At 34.4% G+C, this 17,405-nt stretch overlaps 1 protein-coding gene across 1 annotated transcript; it reads left to right on the forward strand.

Moving 5' to 3' along the window:
• Window positions 1-4,414: 4,414 nt before the first annotated feature.
• LOC127080035 (uncharacterized) lies at window positions 4,415-7,159 on the forward strand. Its single transcript, XM_051020371.1, has 3 exons — window positions 4,415-4,701; window positions 5,870-6,415; window positions 6,640-7,159. The coding sequence occupies exons 1-3, from the start codon at window positions 4,415-4,417 to the stop codon at window positions 7,157-7,159; spliced, it is 1,353 nt and encodes a 450-aa protein (XP_050876328.1).
• The last annotated feature ends 10,246 nt before the right edge of the window (window positions 7,160-17,405 follow it).

The following is a 17,405-nucleotide window of genomic DNA, read 5'->3' on the forward strand; positions in this document are numbered from 1 at the left end:
TAAATTCCGCTGCGCCTTGGATGGCAATTCTCCTTCATTTTCTCCCTTGGATAACAAAAGACCTTAAGGCTTTTGGACCAATCAATTCAGCCACTTGTTTTGAAATTTTTACCCCGAACTACGAGGTTTTGATCCTAATCTTTTTTTAGATGGTACGTAGGCAATGGATTTATCCATCCAAACACAAATTATAATTAGCTTGTATATTCTCTTCTCATCTCTTCAATCATGTTTGCACAAACAAATTTTCACAAAATACCAACCTTACAACAAGTGTGAAAAGGGCTCCCTAGGAGTACCTAGGATGTTTTGGGTGCTTAAAACCTTCTCATTGCATAACCAACCCCCTTACCCCGATCTCTGACATTTTTACTAGTTTTTGATTCGATAAAACTCTTAGGTTTTTGTTCGCTTTCTAACCATTCCTTTGGATAAATAGAAGTGCGGTGGCGACTCGACTTGTATGGTTTACCTTGGATTTAGTCAATATCTCTAATGGTAACGAATACCCCACTACAAAATGATCCTTACGAATGGGCATGATCAGTGATAGAATCGTTACCTCTTGTGGCGATTGTAACCTTTGATGCAGATCTACGAAGCGATCACGAACGTTGAACGATGACAACGCCTCTACTCAGTCCACACGAACGGATTCCTTCAATCTCAGCGCTAGCTGCTACCAATGAAGGCTTTGAGTGTGAGAGAGAGAGAGAGAGAAACAAAATTGCAACTGCACAAATGCTTCTACACAAGGGTTCTATTTATAGAACCACTTGTGTGGGCTGCAAGCTAAAAATCCCACTCAAGTGTATGTGGCCCATATCTTATAATATGCCAAAATCACTTAAGCGCATGGTACCCTACCATATTTCATATTCTACTTAAGTACACCGTACCTTACGATGTTCTACAATTCACTTAAGTACACCATACATTACGGTACTCCTTAGTTACTCTATCTCTCATCAATCTGTCATTTTGTGTGTGACCCTGTAGGTTTTCGCGACATCGGCAATTATATTAAATCATGCATTTAACATAATAAACAGTGAGCGGTATCTAGCAACACATCACTTCTACCCAAGACACGAAAATGTCATGTGATCTGACAAATCCTTTTGTGATAATACTTATGTGTATAATTACCCTTTTTCCCTTATGTCTATATTGAACACAAGGCGTAGATTGTGTCATCCTTGTCCAGTTCAATATTTGGCCCATAGACATTTATCCTGTTACGTAGGATGGGAAAATTCCATCTAGGTCACTCATGTCCCTTAGCATGCTTCGTGGAGTACCCATCAACTGTCTTTATGGTCATCCAGTTACGGATAATGTTTGATCAGCAATAAGGCACTCGACTCTACATCTAGGGTCCATAGTGGTTTCAGGTCGAAGGGTGGTATACACCATTATCACCATGAGAATAACTTATGACACTTTGCATAACATTCTATATAGTATTCTCATTGCGGGTCAATCTAGTATAAATATTACTCTTAATATTCATACCTATGTTTAAGACTTGATAACTCCTTATCCATGATCCATGACATGTGATCATCAGTCTATATACATAATATTCTTAATGCTTTAATGTTATCCCACTTCACAATAAAGCTCGACTATGGATACTTTAAGAATAGTGTCCTTATGTTTAATGTTTTCTCATGATTAAGTCACACTTGATATATTAAACGGACTATCTATTATAGGGACTTTATTAGACAAACATAATAAAGAAAAAGCCTTTTATTATTAATAAATAGTTCGATACAAGTACCAAAAGTATTGGCCTCTAGGGCTTACACCAACAAAAGTATCATACATACAATCACACCTTAATTCATAATGATTGTATCCATTTCCAACCGTTATGATAGATGTTTTCCGCAGTAGTGTTAGAGAGGAGTATATCTTGCTATCCCACATAACAAAAATATGTACCAATTCTTAATAAAAAAGTTTGTTAGTGATACATATATAAATTTATTAGCTTATAGGGAGTTAAATTGTCCAAGGTGTTTTGATTGGTTATGTTAGTCAAATATAAATCCATCTTGCTAGAGCATGTGGATTTTTTGTCTTTTCATAAGGGTATCGATAAGTGGTTTTATCGTCATCTCATGTGACAATAAAAACAAAATGAAAAGTAACAAACTCGATTATTAGTACTCCATAGAGTTATAAGTTTACTTAACCCATTCAAGGTGTTTGATTTATTTTTCTAGAATAAAAATATCAAAGGCTCTTTTTGTTAGATTTGATAAGTCACGTGAGAGAGCTTAGTTTTCTATTTCATTCAGTCCCTCCTTGTCTCAATTGAAGAGATAAGCAGAAAATTAGTTATATAAATCACAAAACTTAAATGTATTTCCCATATAGAATATGGATACATGTGCTTGCAGGTATAATGACTACAACAATAAGCTAATCTATTTGTTTTTTATGATGATAACATTATGAAGTGAAGTCTTCATCTGAAGTGATGATCAAGTTTTTGTGCTTGGAAGATCAAGATATCAAAGCTAATTTTTGTAGGTCAATAGATAATGTCGAGAAGAGCTCAGTGGAATCCGTGATGTTTTCATTCAAGCAATATCTCTAACAATGACATTTATCAAGAAGCCTTATCAAATAGAAGATAAGTCAAGTCTCATATGAAGTGTTGTATGATTGTTGTATTAAGTAAGGGAACTTGGAACTTCAGAGTTGTGAAAGAGAGAAAATCTGAAAGCTCGCTTTGTCTGTGTCGAGTGGTCTATATCTGTAAAGGTATGAGAGTAGCTCTTGAAATACTAAGGAAATCACACAAACACTTTCAAATGGTCAGAAATATCATTAGCTTTGTTAAAAGTTGTCATACTTTTTTTTTGTGCTTAGCTAATGTATTAGGGACTCATTATAATCAATTAAGAGAATTTTTAGATGGCATAATCAATTATTTCATTAGGGTTAGTCAAATGTAACTTTTGTAATGCTCATAGTTGATTAGAGGAAGCCATAATCGATTAATGATGGGACCATTCAACATCATTCTTTTTTATCTTGGCTAATCGATTAGACCTAGCAATTAATCGGCTATCAACATTAAAAAGCCCATTGATTATTTCCATTTTTGTCCATACTTTTTCTTATAAGTTGAGAGTTCATTTCTCATTTCATTCACACTATAAAAAATGTATTTTGAATACTCTTACTCACTTTTCACACTTTTTTTCTCTCTCTTTATTTCTTTCTCACTTTTGCCTCAATGTTTTGAGAGTGAAATTCACCTATGAGGTGTTTGGTTATTGTTTTGGGGCTTTTTTGTAATATCTTTTGTGAGATTTTATTGTTTGGTTATGAGTTAAACAAAATTAAAAGTTATTGTTTGGTTTGTGAGTTATCCATAAGAATATCACGTTTGGTTCATGAGTTTCGCCTGGTATAAAAAGTCTTAGTGGGTTTATGATATTGTCCATCAAAATCTTAGTTTGGTTCATGAGTTACGCGTGGTATAAAAGCTCTTGTTTGGTTCGGGATTAGCCTTGTACAAAATCTCATGTTTGGCTTGGAGGATAGCCAGTCTAAAACTCCATGTTTTATTGTAAGAAGATTTATGGGCATAACCTGGTAAAAGCTCACACATATAGTGGAACTCTCAATAATAAATTCTAGGGGAGAGGACATATACCAAGTGTTTAGGCCAAACCTCTATAATTCTCTAGTGCAATCTTCTTATCGCACATCTCTTTATATTCATGCTATTTGTTTATTTTTATTGTACTTAAGTATGTTTTCAACTTTATTTTATTCTCTTTATTTATTCTGCTGCTTCTTCTTTGCAAATTTGTTTTAAACAATTGCATTTATCAAATATTTTTTAATTGAACATCATTTTTCATAGTGATCAATGTCAAAACTATAGTTAGTCTTTACATGAAACCTAACGCTTATTACTCAACTAACAAATTTTTTATATAGTTTCCAAGGTTTTTTTATTAAAATGTGGTACCCATGAGTATGTTGTTGAAATATTACAGGAACTTCCAAGATCACACCAGATTCATCACAAAAGAAGAAAATGCTTTGCGCACTTTGCTAAGCGAAAGGTAGCGAGAAGCAGTGAGGCAAACACACAATACTTTGCTAAGCGAGAAGTAGCAAGAGGTAGCAAAAAGAAACAAAACCAAAATTCACAAAGTTCGCTTGAAGCAAAAGTTAGCGAGAAGTAGCAAAGCAAACACTTCGCTAAGCGAGAAGTAGCGAGAGGTAGCGAAAAGAAATAGAACCAAAAATCACAAAGTAAGCTTGAAGCGAGAGTTAGTGAAGAACTTCATTTAGCGAGTCGTGATTCTCTAAATGAATTTAAGCGGTTTCACAAGTTCGTGTTCAAGAAGAGAAGGTTAGTTTCAATCTCTTTGAGGCCATGAAGCATTCTAAGGACAAGGGAGCATATTCCAAGGTTGATGCTACTGATGAAGTCATTATGGATGTACAAAATCAAGCACACATATCAGCTCCGTTAGAACGAGCCCTCACTGATGAACTCAATGTCCTCAACCTTGAGGAAGAAAAAGAAATTAAGAATTGCTTGAAAGAACTCGACGCAACAAGAGAAATTCCTTTGAAAGAAGCAAAAATTGAGGAGTTAAAAGAGGAATCAAAGCACGAGAACAACAAACTTGAAGTGAAAATGTTATCGACACACTTGAAGTATGTTTTTTCTTGAAAAATGGGGGTAACAAACCTATTATCACCAGTAACTCCTTGTCCAACCACGAAGAAAAGAAGCTCATTAAGGTTCTCAAGGAAAATTAAAAGGCAATAGGTTAGGTTCTATCAGATTTGAAAGGTATCAATCCATCGTACTACATGCACAAGATCGTGATGGAAGAAAAATTCAAAAGAGTCGCTCAACCTCAATGGTGTTTGAACCCAACAATGAAAGAAGTGGTACGAAAGTAGGTTGTAAAGTTATTGGAAACTGGCATGATATATCCCATCTCGAATAGGGCTTGGGTGAGTCTCGTCCAAGTAGTTCCAAAGAAAGGAGGAATGATTGTAATAATGAATGACAAGAATGAGATAATTCTAACAAGAACTGTGGCTGGATGGATGACGCGCACCCATTATTGAAGGCTTAATCAAGCAATAAGGAAAGATCATTTCCCGCTATCATTCATTGACCAAATGTTGGAGAGATTGTCAGGGCAACAATTCTATTGTTTCTTGGATGGATATTCAGGACACACTCAAATTACCGTTAATCTTGAAGATCATAAGAAAATGGCCTTCATTTGTCCTTTTGGCGTCTTTGCATACGTTATGTAATGCACCATCAACATTTTAATGTTGTATGCAAGCCTTTTTTTTACTTGATTAAAAAATGCATTGAGGTATTCATGGGTGATTTCTCCGTGTTCGGGGAATCATTTAAATTATATTTGAGCAACTTGGACACCGTACTGAAGTAGTATGTGGAAACAAATATGGTTCTGAATTGGGAGAAGTGTAATTTTATGGTTACATAAGGCAGCATACTTGGGCATAAGATCTCAGCTAGAGTAATTGAAGTGAAAAAAGCCAAAGTGGATGTGATCGAGAAGCTTCCCCCACCAACAATTGTCAAAGGACTTTGGAGCTTTCTTGGCCATGTTGGATTTTATCGGAGATTCATCAAACACTTCTCCGAAATTGCAAGGCCATTGAGAAATCTACTCAACAAAGATAGATTATTTACTTTTGATAATGATTGCTTACTTGCTTTTGAAAAATTTGAAAGAAAAACTGATCATTGCACCCATAATCACTGCACCAAATTGGACACTTGACTTTGAACTCATGTGTGATGCTAGTGATTATGCGGTTGGTGTTGTTCTAGGCTAGATAAATACAAATTTTTTCATATTATACACTATGCAAACAATGTTTTGAATGATGCACAAGTTAATTATGCAACTACGGAAAAGGAATTGCTTGCCATAGTGTATGCATTGGAAAAAAATTGGTCTTACCTCATAGGTTTAAAGATTGTTTGTTATACTGACCATGCAGCGATCAAATATTTGATCACCAAAGCGGATTCCAAGCCTAGAATAATTAGATGGATGCTTCTGCTACAAGAATTCGACCTAGAAATACGAGACAAGAAAGGAACGGAAAACTTAGTAGCAGATCATCTATCAAGGCTGATAAATCTTAAAGTCACCAAGCAAGAACGAGGAGTCCTTAAAGAATTTATAGACGAGAAGTTGATTATGATTCAAGAAATACCATGGTTTGTAGATCTCGCAAACTATAAGGTAACTGGTATGATTCCTGAGGATTTCAACTGGCAACAAAATAAAAAGTTCCTACGTGATGCTACTTATTATGTTTGGGATGACCCGTACTTGTTTAAAATAGGAGTTGGTGATTTGTTGAGAAGGTGTGTGACTAAGGAATAAGCCAGGAATATCATATGGAATTACCATAATTCCCCTTATGGCGGTCATCACAACGGGGAAAGAACAACTGCAAAAGTCTTACAAGCAGGATTCTATTGCCCCTAATTATTCAAAGACAGATATGACCATGTTAAGAGTTGCGACAATTGCCAAAGGGCTGGAGGAATATCCAAGAAAAACGAAATGCCTTTACAAAACATGTTAGAAGTAAAGATTTTTTTCGTTGGGGTATTGATTTCGTTGGACCATTTCCTTCATTATATTCAAATGAGTACATCTTGGTGGCGGTAGATTACGTGTTAAAATGGGTGGAAGAAATAGCATCGCAAAAAACGGGTAGCAAAACAGTGATAAAAATCTTGAAGAAAAACATTTTCACGCGTTTTGGAACACCAAGAGTTTTAATCAATGATGGTGGGTCACATTTCTATAATGCTCAGCTAGCAAGAGCCCTTGAGCACTATGGTGTCAAGCACAGGGTTGTGACACTGTATCATCCTCAAACCAACAGGAAGTCAGAAGTTTCCAATCGTGAAGTTAAGAGGATCTTGGAAAAAATAGTGTCAACATCAAGAAAAGATTTGTCATTAAAACTGGATAAAGCACTTTGGTCCTACCTTACAACATACAAGTCACCAATAGGCTCCACGCCTTTTCAAACGGTGTACGAAAATGCTTTCCACCTACCTGTGGAATTAGAACACAAGGCTTTTTGTAGGCATTAAAACTTCTGAATTTTGATAAAAACCAAGTCGGGGTGAAAACAAAGGTGAAGTTGAATGAACTTGATGAATTGAGGTTGCAAGCATATGAGTCCTCAAGACTTTACGAAGAAACAATTAAAAGGTATCATGACAACAAGATCCTTCCCAAGGAATTCAAGGCTGGACAAATGGTTTTTCTATTTAATTCTCGATTGAGGTTGTTTTCGAGAAAGTTGAAGTCAAAGTGGTCCGGACCATTTAGAATCAAATAGGTAAAACCCTTTGGGGCACTTGAGTTGGAGAATCCTATATCTCAAGCAACATGGACATTTAATGGCCAAAGTGTGAAAGTTTATTTAGGTGGTGACATTGACAGGCTCACCAAAATTATTCCCTTGCACGAACCATGAAAAACAAAGACAGACGTCGAGTTAAAAAAGTTAAACAAGCATTTATTGGGAGGCAACCCAACTTTGTAAGTTTTCTTTAAGATTTTTATTTTTTTGTATCAATTGTGGGAAGCTAAACGGCATAATTGCAGTAGGGATCAATTCTGCAGAAAACTGGATTTTCCTTAGTTTGTTAAGTAAACTTTATCTTACTCACCGAAAATTTTGTACGCAAGTTCGCTAAGCGGGTCAATTACAGTGAAACATGCATTTATGCCCATTAATTGCACCCCAACCACTCAGCTACCAACCTCTTTACTTCGTTTTCTGCACTCATAATTCATTGTGCATTGATATCTTTCTTTCTCAAAACCCTAACTTTTCTCATCTGTCACAAATTCACTTCCTTACTCATTGCATTGAAAATTTTACTTTCTCTCAACTCGCTGCACTCAGGTATGTTATGTTAATATGCATAAATCTTCTTCCAACTGCATATATCTTGCTATATTATTATAATTTCAATTTGTCAAAATATGTGATTCTTTTTTTCATCATTTGGGGTTTGTTCATAACTTGGGATTTCCCTTGTTCACAACTTTGGATTTTTTTTATCTAGGGCAGATTTAAGAATTTTTTTCAAGCCTTGGATTTGTTTTAATCTAGGTTAAAATAGATATGTATTTGTTGAACAATCAAAAGAAGTGATAATATTCTCTCAGAATTCAGTTTCAATAGTCGTGCTAGTTCGCTAAGTGAACCAAATTCGCTAAGCAAACCCATGTTCATTACTCTTTGTTAAGCGAACCTAGCAGGCTACATAATTTTTAGTTGATTTAAAAGACCATTATTTTTGTGTTCATGATTGCGACATGGCTGCCAAGAAGAATCTTGTTTCTAAAAAGCAGAAAATATTTTTTCTCTAATAAGAATCCATTTGTAGTTCCTCTCTCTTCATCCACCTCTGACTCTTAATCTAACTCTAAAACTAGTACATATTTTCTACACAGTAAATAGTTTAGAACCCAATCTGATGAAGAATTTCTTATGACCAATATCTCTAAAAATAACCCTTCAACACCTTATTTTGATGAAGATTTAACTAATATAGAATCAAAAGTTGTTGAAAGTCTACGCTTTATGAGGCAGGCTATCAAAAATTGTGCCAACCCTGTTGAAAGTGATGCATTATCGGATCAATACAGGGACTGGTCAATTTACTACTCCAAATTTCTCAAAGATATTCTTATGAGGTAGTACCTAGAAACTTCTCTGCCAGATTCTCTAAAGTGATGAGTCCAATTCTGGAAATTAAGAAGTACGTTGATGTGTCCTTAGAAAGATCTAAGATTTTGGTGCTACTAGCACCAGAGCCAGTTCTAACTCAAGGAGAATCTGAGTCAGCTGCTCGGACTGAAGCCGGAACACCTTTTGAACAAAACTTAGCTTTTCAACATTAAGTTAGAGCAACTTCTGGGGTTGCTACTTTTGAACCCCCTACTTCTTTAATAGTTCCCTCTGTAATTATGAAGACCTTGAAAGAGCTAAAGAAGTAAAACAAGAAAGTCGTGACCAACCTGGATCTTCAGAATGAGACAAACTCTCAAATTCAAAATATGTTGTATGCCATCCTTTCTAGACTCCCACCCCATCCTGAATCTTGTTTTAAGTTTTTTTACTCTGATTGTTGGTTACTTTGTCTTTCAATATATAAAAAGTTTAATTTCGTTTTTATCTTGTTCTTTTTTATTGATGACAAGGGGGGGAACAAATATGATTTTGATATATCTTTATCCCATAATAAAATTCAAACATGTTATACTCTTATGCCTTCATTTTTTAGATCTATTAGTTAGGATATCAAATTTGTGTTTTTAAGTTTATCAATCATGCAATCAGATTTCTTATTGATAATAACCAAGCACTGAAACACTTATAATAACCAGGTGATTGCTTATTATCATTATGCTCTTTTTTTTTGGAATATCAAAAAAATTCTAGTATCAATCTCAGGGGGAGCTTACAAACCTCACTCTGTAGAAGCTGAGAATAATTTTGATTATGTAAAACTCAGGGGGAGCTTACAAACCTAACTCTAATGTTTTGAAATTTTGATTATCCAAGTAAAACTTGTTCTTCAAAATGTGTGGATTTGTCATCATCAAAAAGGGTGATATTGTTGGAACAAGGTTGGTTTGGCAACTGTCCTTGCGTTTTGATGATAACAAAGCATAATATGTATATAAAACAATTTTGTACTCTAATTATTTTCTAAGTACACGAATCAAAGAAAACCAATTCTGAATCTGAAGAAGTCAACTTTGGACGAAAAAGACTCTGAACTGTAGACGCACTATGAACCAAAGGAAGAAACAAAGGCGTGTTTTAAATGAAAGTTAAGCATCTAGATTATAAAGTCAACACTTCTACAAGAATCTATCCAGGATGACTATGATAAAGAATCTGATATTTTAAGCCTATGAAGTTTCATGACTCTAAACTCTATAGACTCTGAAGTCTCATTTTTACCATACTCTTAAGACATGCTTTGAACTTTATTCAAGCTTCATCAACTTATATACAAAACCTTTGACTAGAAGTTCATGACTGAAAGAAGAATATGTGGCAAGAGTACAATCAGTACAAAATCATATATATTTTCCACTATCTGAAAAATCAGAAAAAAGGATTGTATTATTGTAACAACATGGTTCGTCTCGTCCCATCCTCTCACCCACTTTATGTTGTAAGCGCCACTCTACAGTTGTATAATTAAGCACCTTCGTACATTTGTGATATTGAGGATATTCCAATTCCACCCTCCAACTCATCTATTCATCATCTATATAAAGAGGTCTTGGAAGTTTGGAAAACAAAATTGAAGAGAAAGAAAAAAGAAGTGTTTCACGCTAAGAAAATTATCACGTTCATACTCTTAAAACATTTTATGGATTACATCTCTTAAGTGTAATCTCTATTCTTAATTTTTGTATCTGCTTATTTTAGAAGCAACTTTGTAAACACAATTTTATATTCTTAACCTTTGTAAACACAAAGTCTTAGACATGGTGTCTTTGAGTTTGTAATCAAGTCTTTGATTAGTCGATTAAGTCCTTATTGAGAAGGTAAAATCACTTTGGCGGGTGGACTAGACATAACTTAGTTAATAGCGAATCAGGATAAAAATATTTGTGTCTTTTATCTTTGTTGAATCTTTAATTTTTGTGTTCTTGGGTAGCAAAAATGTTATAATTTAGAAACTCAATTCAAACCCCAATTTCTTGTGTTTATTGAACCTTTAGATATGACATGAAGACCTTGTTTTTATCCATGTGATACTTTTAAACAATCCTTGGTGATTGCACATAGCCTTCTCGATTGTCTTGTTGAATTGACATTGGCTTCATCTTGTTTGGGAGTTGAATTGGCATTATTCAACTCTTGATTGAAGTAATTTTCTAGTATAAATCTAGGTTCTTTGTGTAGTCTCACCAAAGTTAGAATCATATAAATGAAATTTAACCATTTGAAATGAGCAGTGATATTGTTAACAAAAGTGGGATTTCCATTTGTTAAATGTTGAGGAACATATTATACGTGATCAAAGTATGCAATTTTTATCATATAAGTGTGATTATAGTGATTGTTTTGCATATATGTATGTGTAATATATGCTCATAGTGTCACACATACATGGTTGTGGTGTAGATTATTGGGGAGTGTTCACCTACACTATTGTCACACCTTAAACTTTATCCACTATTTCATCTGATCTTTCTATTGTAGGTCAGTTGTTTATGTCACTTAATTATGTCTGGGTAAGTTGACTTTGTATGAGACATTTGTCTTTATCTGAGGCATGTGTTTTTGAATGTGTACTTTACATTTGTCTGAGCATTTAAGACCTTGCTATTTATGTTGATTTCACTGTGTATTTTGATCATTAGTATTTTGTCCAGACATGTTACATGTGTATGCACCATGTTATAGACTACGTGTTTTTCATGTGTTTATGTCATTTAGACATTGTTGTATGTCTCAGTACCACTCTTAATACTTAGAATATGGTGATTCTATATAATATCGTTTTTGGGGTGTTACAAGTAAGATCATCTGAAACTTCGAGACCATAAGGCATGGATAAACGCCTTCATTGGGCTCTTCCTGAAGGTCCGAAGATAAGTCTATCGTTAAAACACTTTGGCATATACGATCCCTTGTGCTTGAGGGACTGGTTAGTGGTATAATTGTGAGAGACCTTGGGGAGGGGCAAGCTGCATTTTGCTCAGTCATCCTAGATGCTCCTTTTGTTAGTTCGAGCTCCCTTTGTTTGGTTCGACCGCATCTTGCATGGATTTATCGCCCGTATTTCCTATTCCTCCATCCATAATGCGCAATCGTGTGTAGAAGCGCATATATCGGGTCAACAATCGTGAGACTTAACTACACCTCCTGAATTTTAAGAAATGAACCACCATTCTTGGGGAGGTTGCTATATCCTTGGGAGACTTGGTTCACTCGGATCAAATCCTTATGAACTATAAATACGATAGTGTCACAATACTAAAGGGAACTAACGAATAACACAGAGAAATACAGATACACAGTAGATTCTCATCTCACATGAATTATATCTCAATCCCCTAACAACCTTAAAGTCTCTAATAGCCCTCATCCATTAGGGGTTGTTAAATATTTATACTTTTAGTGTGTATAGACATCAAATGTAGGCATGGCAATAGGGAAAGGCGGAGATTGTTTTGCCTTTCCCATACCCAAACTCGAATCCCAGTTAAATATTCACTTCCCGCCCCAAACCTAAACGGGAATAAATAATTAAAACCAAAATTTATCCCAAGGTATCTCCACATCCGTCTCATCTCCGCATCAGAATCAATTTTTAAATTGAAATAATCATTTTCCTTAAACTAATAATTTATCTCAAACTCTAACAAACATTAAAAATAATAAATTAAATAATCACAAAAAATTTCTGAAATACATTTAAAAAAATTTAAATAATAAAATACAAATTAAAATATCAATGTACAAACAAAATAATTAATATTTTAAATTATTAAAATAAAATATTTGGTTCGAAGTGATTATTAATATCCCTATTATCCATCTTTTAAATTGAAAAAAATACAAACTCAAACTCAAATCCAATCAAAATAAATTTTCTTTTTCAAATTCATAGTAGTTGGAATTTTGTTATCGTGTACTTAATATAATTAATTTCCCTTTATTATTAAAAAATATTAAATTGAAAAATGGAGAATTTTTTACTCAAATCTCCCACATTTAAAAAAAAATCCTCAAATAACCCACTTTTCAAATAATTTCTCAAACTACCTCAGTTTCAAAAAAAAAACGTTAAGGCGTAGGTGCCATATCAATTGACGTCTACCCTTAATTTTTAAGAGGGGGTGCCAATTGAATTGGCTACAACACATGGTGTTGCCCATCCAATTGGTGCCCATGTGTATATAGTGAGAGGAGGCGCCAATTGGCCTGGCGCCTCCGTGTATTGTGTAATTTTTTTTGTATAAATAAATGTGTTGGGTGGTTTATTTCTCCACATCTCTTTTCATTACATTGCAAACATGTTTCGTCTTCGCTGCCGCTATGGAAAAGTGATTTATTCGAGAGATAAGTCTCCGATGAAGATGATGTTTTGGAACATCTGTCGTTTCGAGCAACTAAAGAGGGAGTTCGTCCGTTGGTTAGATGGAAACATTTCTGAAGGTGAAAATTAGAAGTATTGAGAGACTCGATGGCGTACGTGGTTGGATGCGAGTAAAAAATGATAAGGATGCTAGGGAAGTGATGTTTGGACCAGATGACATCAGTTTGATTGTTGTAATCAGTTAGAAATGTTGTTTTTAAATGTTATGGTTAAGTATTTTCATCTGCTTTGATATTTGTTATTTGTGTTGTTTATTTAAACTTGTTTGGTTTCAAGTGTGCTTAAGTTGGAGTGATGTTTGTTGTTAACCTTGTTGTAACAAAAAGTTATTAATATATCAAAATCAAATGTTACAAAATTTGAAAGGAGGTACTAAATTATGATGCAGAGGTTACTCCTAGATTGGGACACTTTTTCTTATTGTGTCCGGTTTGACGACATATACTACATAATCTTATCATTTTATCAGTCGTATTCATTTATGTTCTAATACACATGATGTTTGACCGTCCTTTTTTCTTTCTTCGCATCTCATCGTTGTGCCAAACTATTTCTTTGCACACAAAGACACATCTATATTTTCTGGATGTGTTGTTTTGCTCTAAGCATGGGGTTGGTGCAGACTACCGTCCCTAGCGCCCGTCAACCATAACCCATTCACATTCCCGTACGCACAAAAGTAAGTTCTTAACAATTGACTATATTTACTTACTTTACCAATTATTATCTCTAAATAATACATTTACTTTTATGGTGCAGATGGTTGGCACGTGGTATGAGTTACAACAGATGTCCTAGACACTGTATATCCAGTATCGCAATCTCTTGGATCACCTTCGACCAACAGATGTATTGTCATTAACCTAATTAATTCGTAATAATTTGTTAATTTCTTTTAACAAATTTATAATCTAATATATGTTCACATTTCAGTTCATTTGGCGTCCATACCTAAACTTGCATCATGACCATGAAATCAACGAACAAGACGCGGCCGTTTGGACTGCATGCACACCGATCATAAGATTCACCACTGTGGAGATGCACCATAGTGATTGTGTTAAATTGCAGCTCAGTATGCTTCAACACATCTCAGATCCCCCGATAAACCTCGGGGAATGACATCTACGAAAAGTTAAACTTTAGCCATTGGCAAAGCTTCACTAGGTCTGAGTGTCGAAAATGGAAGCACCGACAAGACCATGTCTTAACTGACGATGTGATGCCAACCGAAGAAAAACCAACTCGTAATTATATGGCTTGGTATAGATCGATTGGATTTGAGTTCCTCGCCGAGGATATGTACCTATATGACCCACGTCAAGTAACTTACACACAAGAAGGTTCAACATCTAACCCCTAACAACATTGTCAGACCGGTTACTCACAACCCCATATCCATCAAAATTTCTGGTCCACAAACACACATACCTACGACCCTAACATGTCCAACACCCAACCGCAATACCTAGAGCATACCCCGTACCACCACCAACAAGTAGATCATCATCAAGACACCCAACATCGTTATGCATCCAACATATCACCCTGCCATAGTCGCCTTAGCCAAAACACTCAGCGATCATTTAACACCAATTGTCCCTCCTCCTATATAACCAAGAAGCTCAAACATCATAAAATCAAAACATGCAACAATCATATGGCTACCAAACACCACAACAATCATTTCAACATTTCCTCGACGCATCATTCACACCAATGTCGCCCTTCAATCGTCCTGGTTGCCCTCCAATAACTCAAACACAACCCAACTACTCTGGCATGGGTCACGAACTCAGCTATGGCGGTAGTGCTTCATTGCATACACAGAACTACGTGAATTTTCTGAATATCTTAGGTAATCTCCTGCAGATGGTGGTGATGTTCTTGGGCTCTCAAATACTCGAACATTTAGGTGAATCATCAACGTGGGTTAGGGTCACACGTTCGGGTAGCTAGGGGATGTGGGACCAGGGGTCGGTTAGGTCATCCCGGTCAACGACATTAGCCTTTTTGGTTAACGTATGTAAACGCATATTAATATTAATATCAATTTGTCTGATTTCGACTCTTATCTAAAATGTACATTGCTTTTCAAAAAAAAATTACGAAACATACATAGACGTCAGACCAATTGACACATCCTTTGTAACTTAACACACAGAGGTCAATTGGATTGACAACACTATATGCACTAGTCAATCCAATTGACACCATCTCTCTAAGTTAAAGAACAGACCGCCTCTTCAAAGTGGGATACTTTAAAAAATAATCTAAAAAATAAGTTATTTTGAAATATAAAAAAAAAATTATTTGGATAAAAAATTCAAAAAGGGGATACTAGTATATTAATATTCTCTATAAAAAAAAGGATAAACAAAAAAATAAAATCCACCTTTAATTTTGACAAGCCATGTTTGAAACTCAATAAAGCAAAGGAGGACATATGGCCGGCGTCCGGCAGGGCGGCGTAGTCCAATTAAAGACTAACAATCGTCATCGTCAACACCTGAACAGTGTTCAGTACTACTACACAAAGTGACAACACAGTAAAAAGGTTTGGAAATTGGAAATTAGCTCCATAGCTAGATTTGGATGGTACATAAAGAATCAATTTCTCATTTACTTTTTTGAGACAGAAAAAAAGAATACAGAGCCAGGTGACGGTGATTCTTTTTAGTGGGTCCTCCCCTTCTCTGTCTGTATACGTAAACGGAGATCTTGGGTTACAGAAATACTGTACGAATTATTCATTCACTGCTGTCACCTTTTCTTCCATGACGCTCCACCGTATGATATGTGATCCGTTTAGTTTTCTGAGCTCCATTATTTTATTGCTAGGCTTGGTCTTCTTTGAACATAAATCTTCAATTTTGTTTTTTACTCCAAAATATCTTTATTCTTTGTTTATAATAATAACTCAAAATAATCGAGCGATTCATATCATATATCTTCATTTGGCCTCATAATTCATGTCACATATTTATATGGCGGTAGATCCTAAAGTTTTATGAATGGTAGATCCTAAAATTGCATGCATATATTGTTTTCACTATCAGAATAAAGTATAATTATAAAGATAATCTTTATTATTGAGTCTGTCTTTTATGACTAATTACTAAATTAATCCAACTCGTTCACTTAGTTTGACCACATAATAACAATCAAATCCGGGGCTGTAATAATAAATAAGCTCATAATTGTTCATAATTGTTGTTATTTCCTCCATTTTACAATAAATTATTTGATTATTTCATACGGATTAAGAAAAATGAATAAATGAAAGAAAGAATATTATTTTTATTAAATTATCTTTATCATATATTAGAAATGATGAAAATAATATTAATTAAAAAGCAAAATTAAAAAAATGTATTAGAAATTAAAATTAATCATTTATTTTTAAACACACTTTTATTTTAAATGAGTCAGTTATTGTGAGAATGAGGGAGTAGAATATAAAAATGTGTCATGAAACTATAATATAAAAATGTGTCATGAAACTATAAAAAGTTTCACATCACCAAAACTTTCAACCATAAAATCTCTAAACGTGTATTGTAATATAAAAATTAGAAAAGAAAAAAAATCAGACTCAAAATCACGGATTGAAAAATAATACAAAGAAGTTTACATGACACTTTCCTTTTACCCATAAAGAATTTCATGATGGCCTCGCATTCAAAGATTAAATACAAAATCAAAGTAGGTGCTTGGTTGGAAGTTGTAAGTCTTCTAACACACCTTTACAACTCAACGTGATTCAACACTGATCTGTTTGGAATATTTTTAGAAATCAATTCTAATGTCCAAACTTGATTCCAATTGAAGCAAACAATTGATCCTACTAGTGCGAGTTGGTTTCTTCAACAACTACCCTTATTGCTTTGTCTTGATTTATTTGACTAAAAATATTTTTTTAACACATGAACCATTTTTTTGTAAGTAAGAAATGTTATTTTTAGGAGAATAAATGTTGTGACTAAGTACCAAACATTATTATGCTATATTTTTTTCTTTTCATAGGTTACTCCACCAAAGATTATCCTATATAATCCGTGTATACCAGATTGTTCAAAGGAGGAAAAAAAATCTATCACAAGAAAAAAATGTAGTACAAAATAAATAGGCAAACTACTTTTTCACCATAACAATTATTATTGTATAATTGAAAATTAACAGCGGAATA

The sequence above is a fragment of the Lathyrus oleraceus genome, chromosome 5 (genome assembly GCF_024323335.1).
Source record: "Lathyrus oleraceus cultivar Zhongwan6 chromosome 5, CAAS_Psat_ZW6_1.0, whole genome shotgun sequence".
NCBI lineage: Eukaryota > Viridiplantae > Streptophyta > Magnoliopsida > Fabales > Fabaceae > Lathyrus > Lathyrus oleraceus.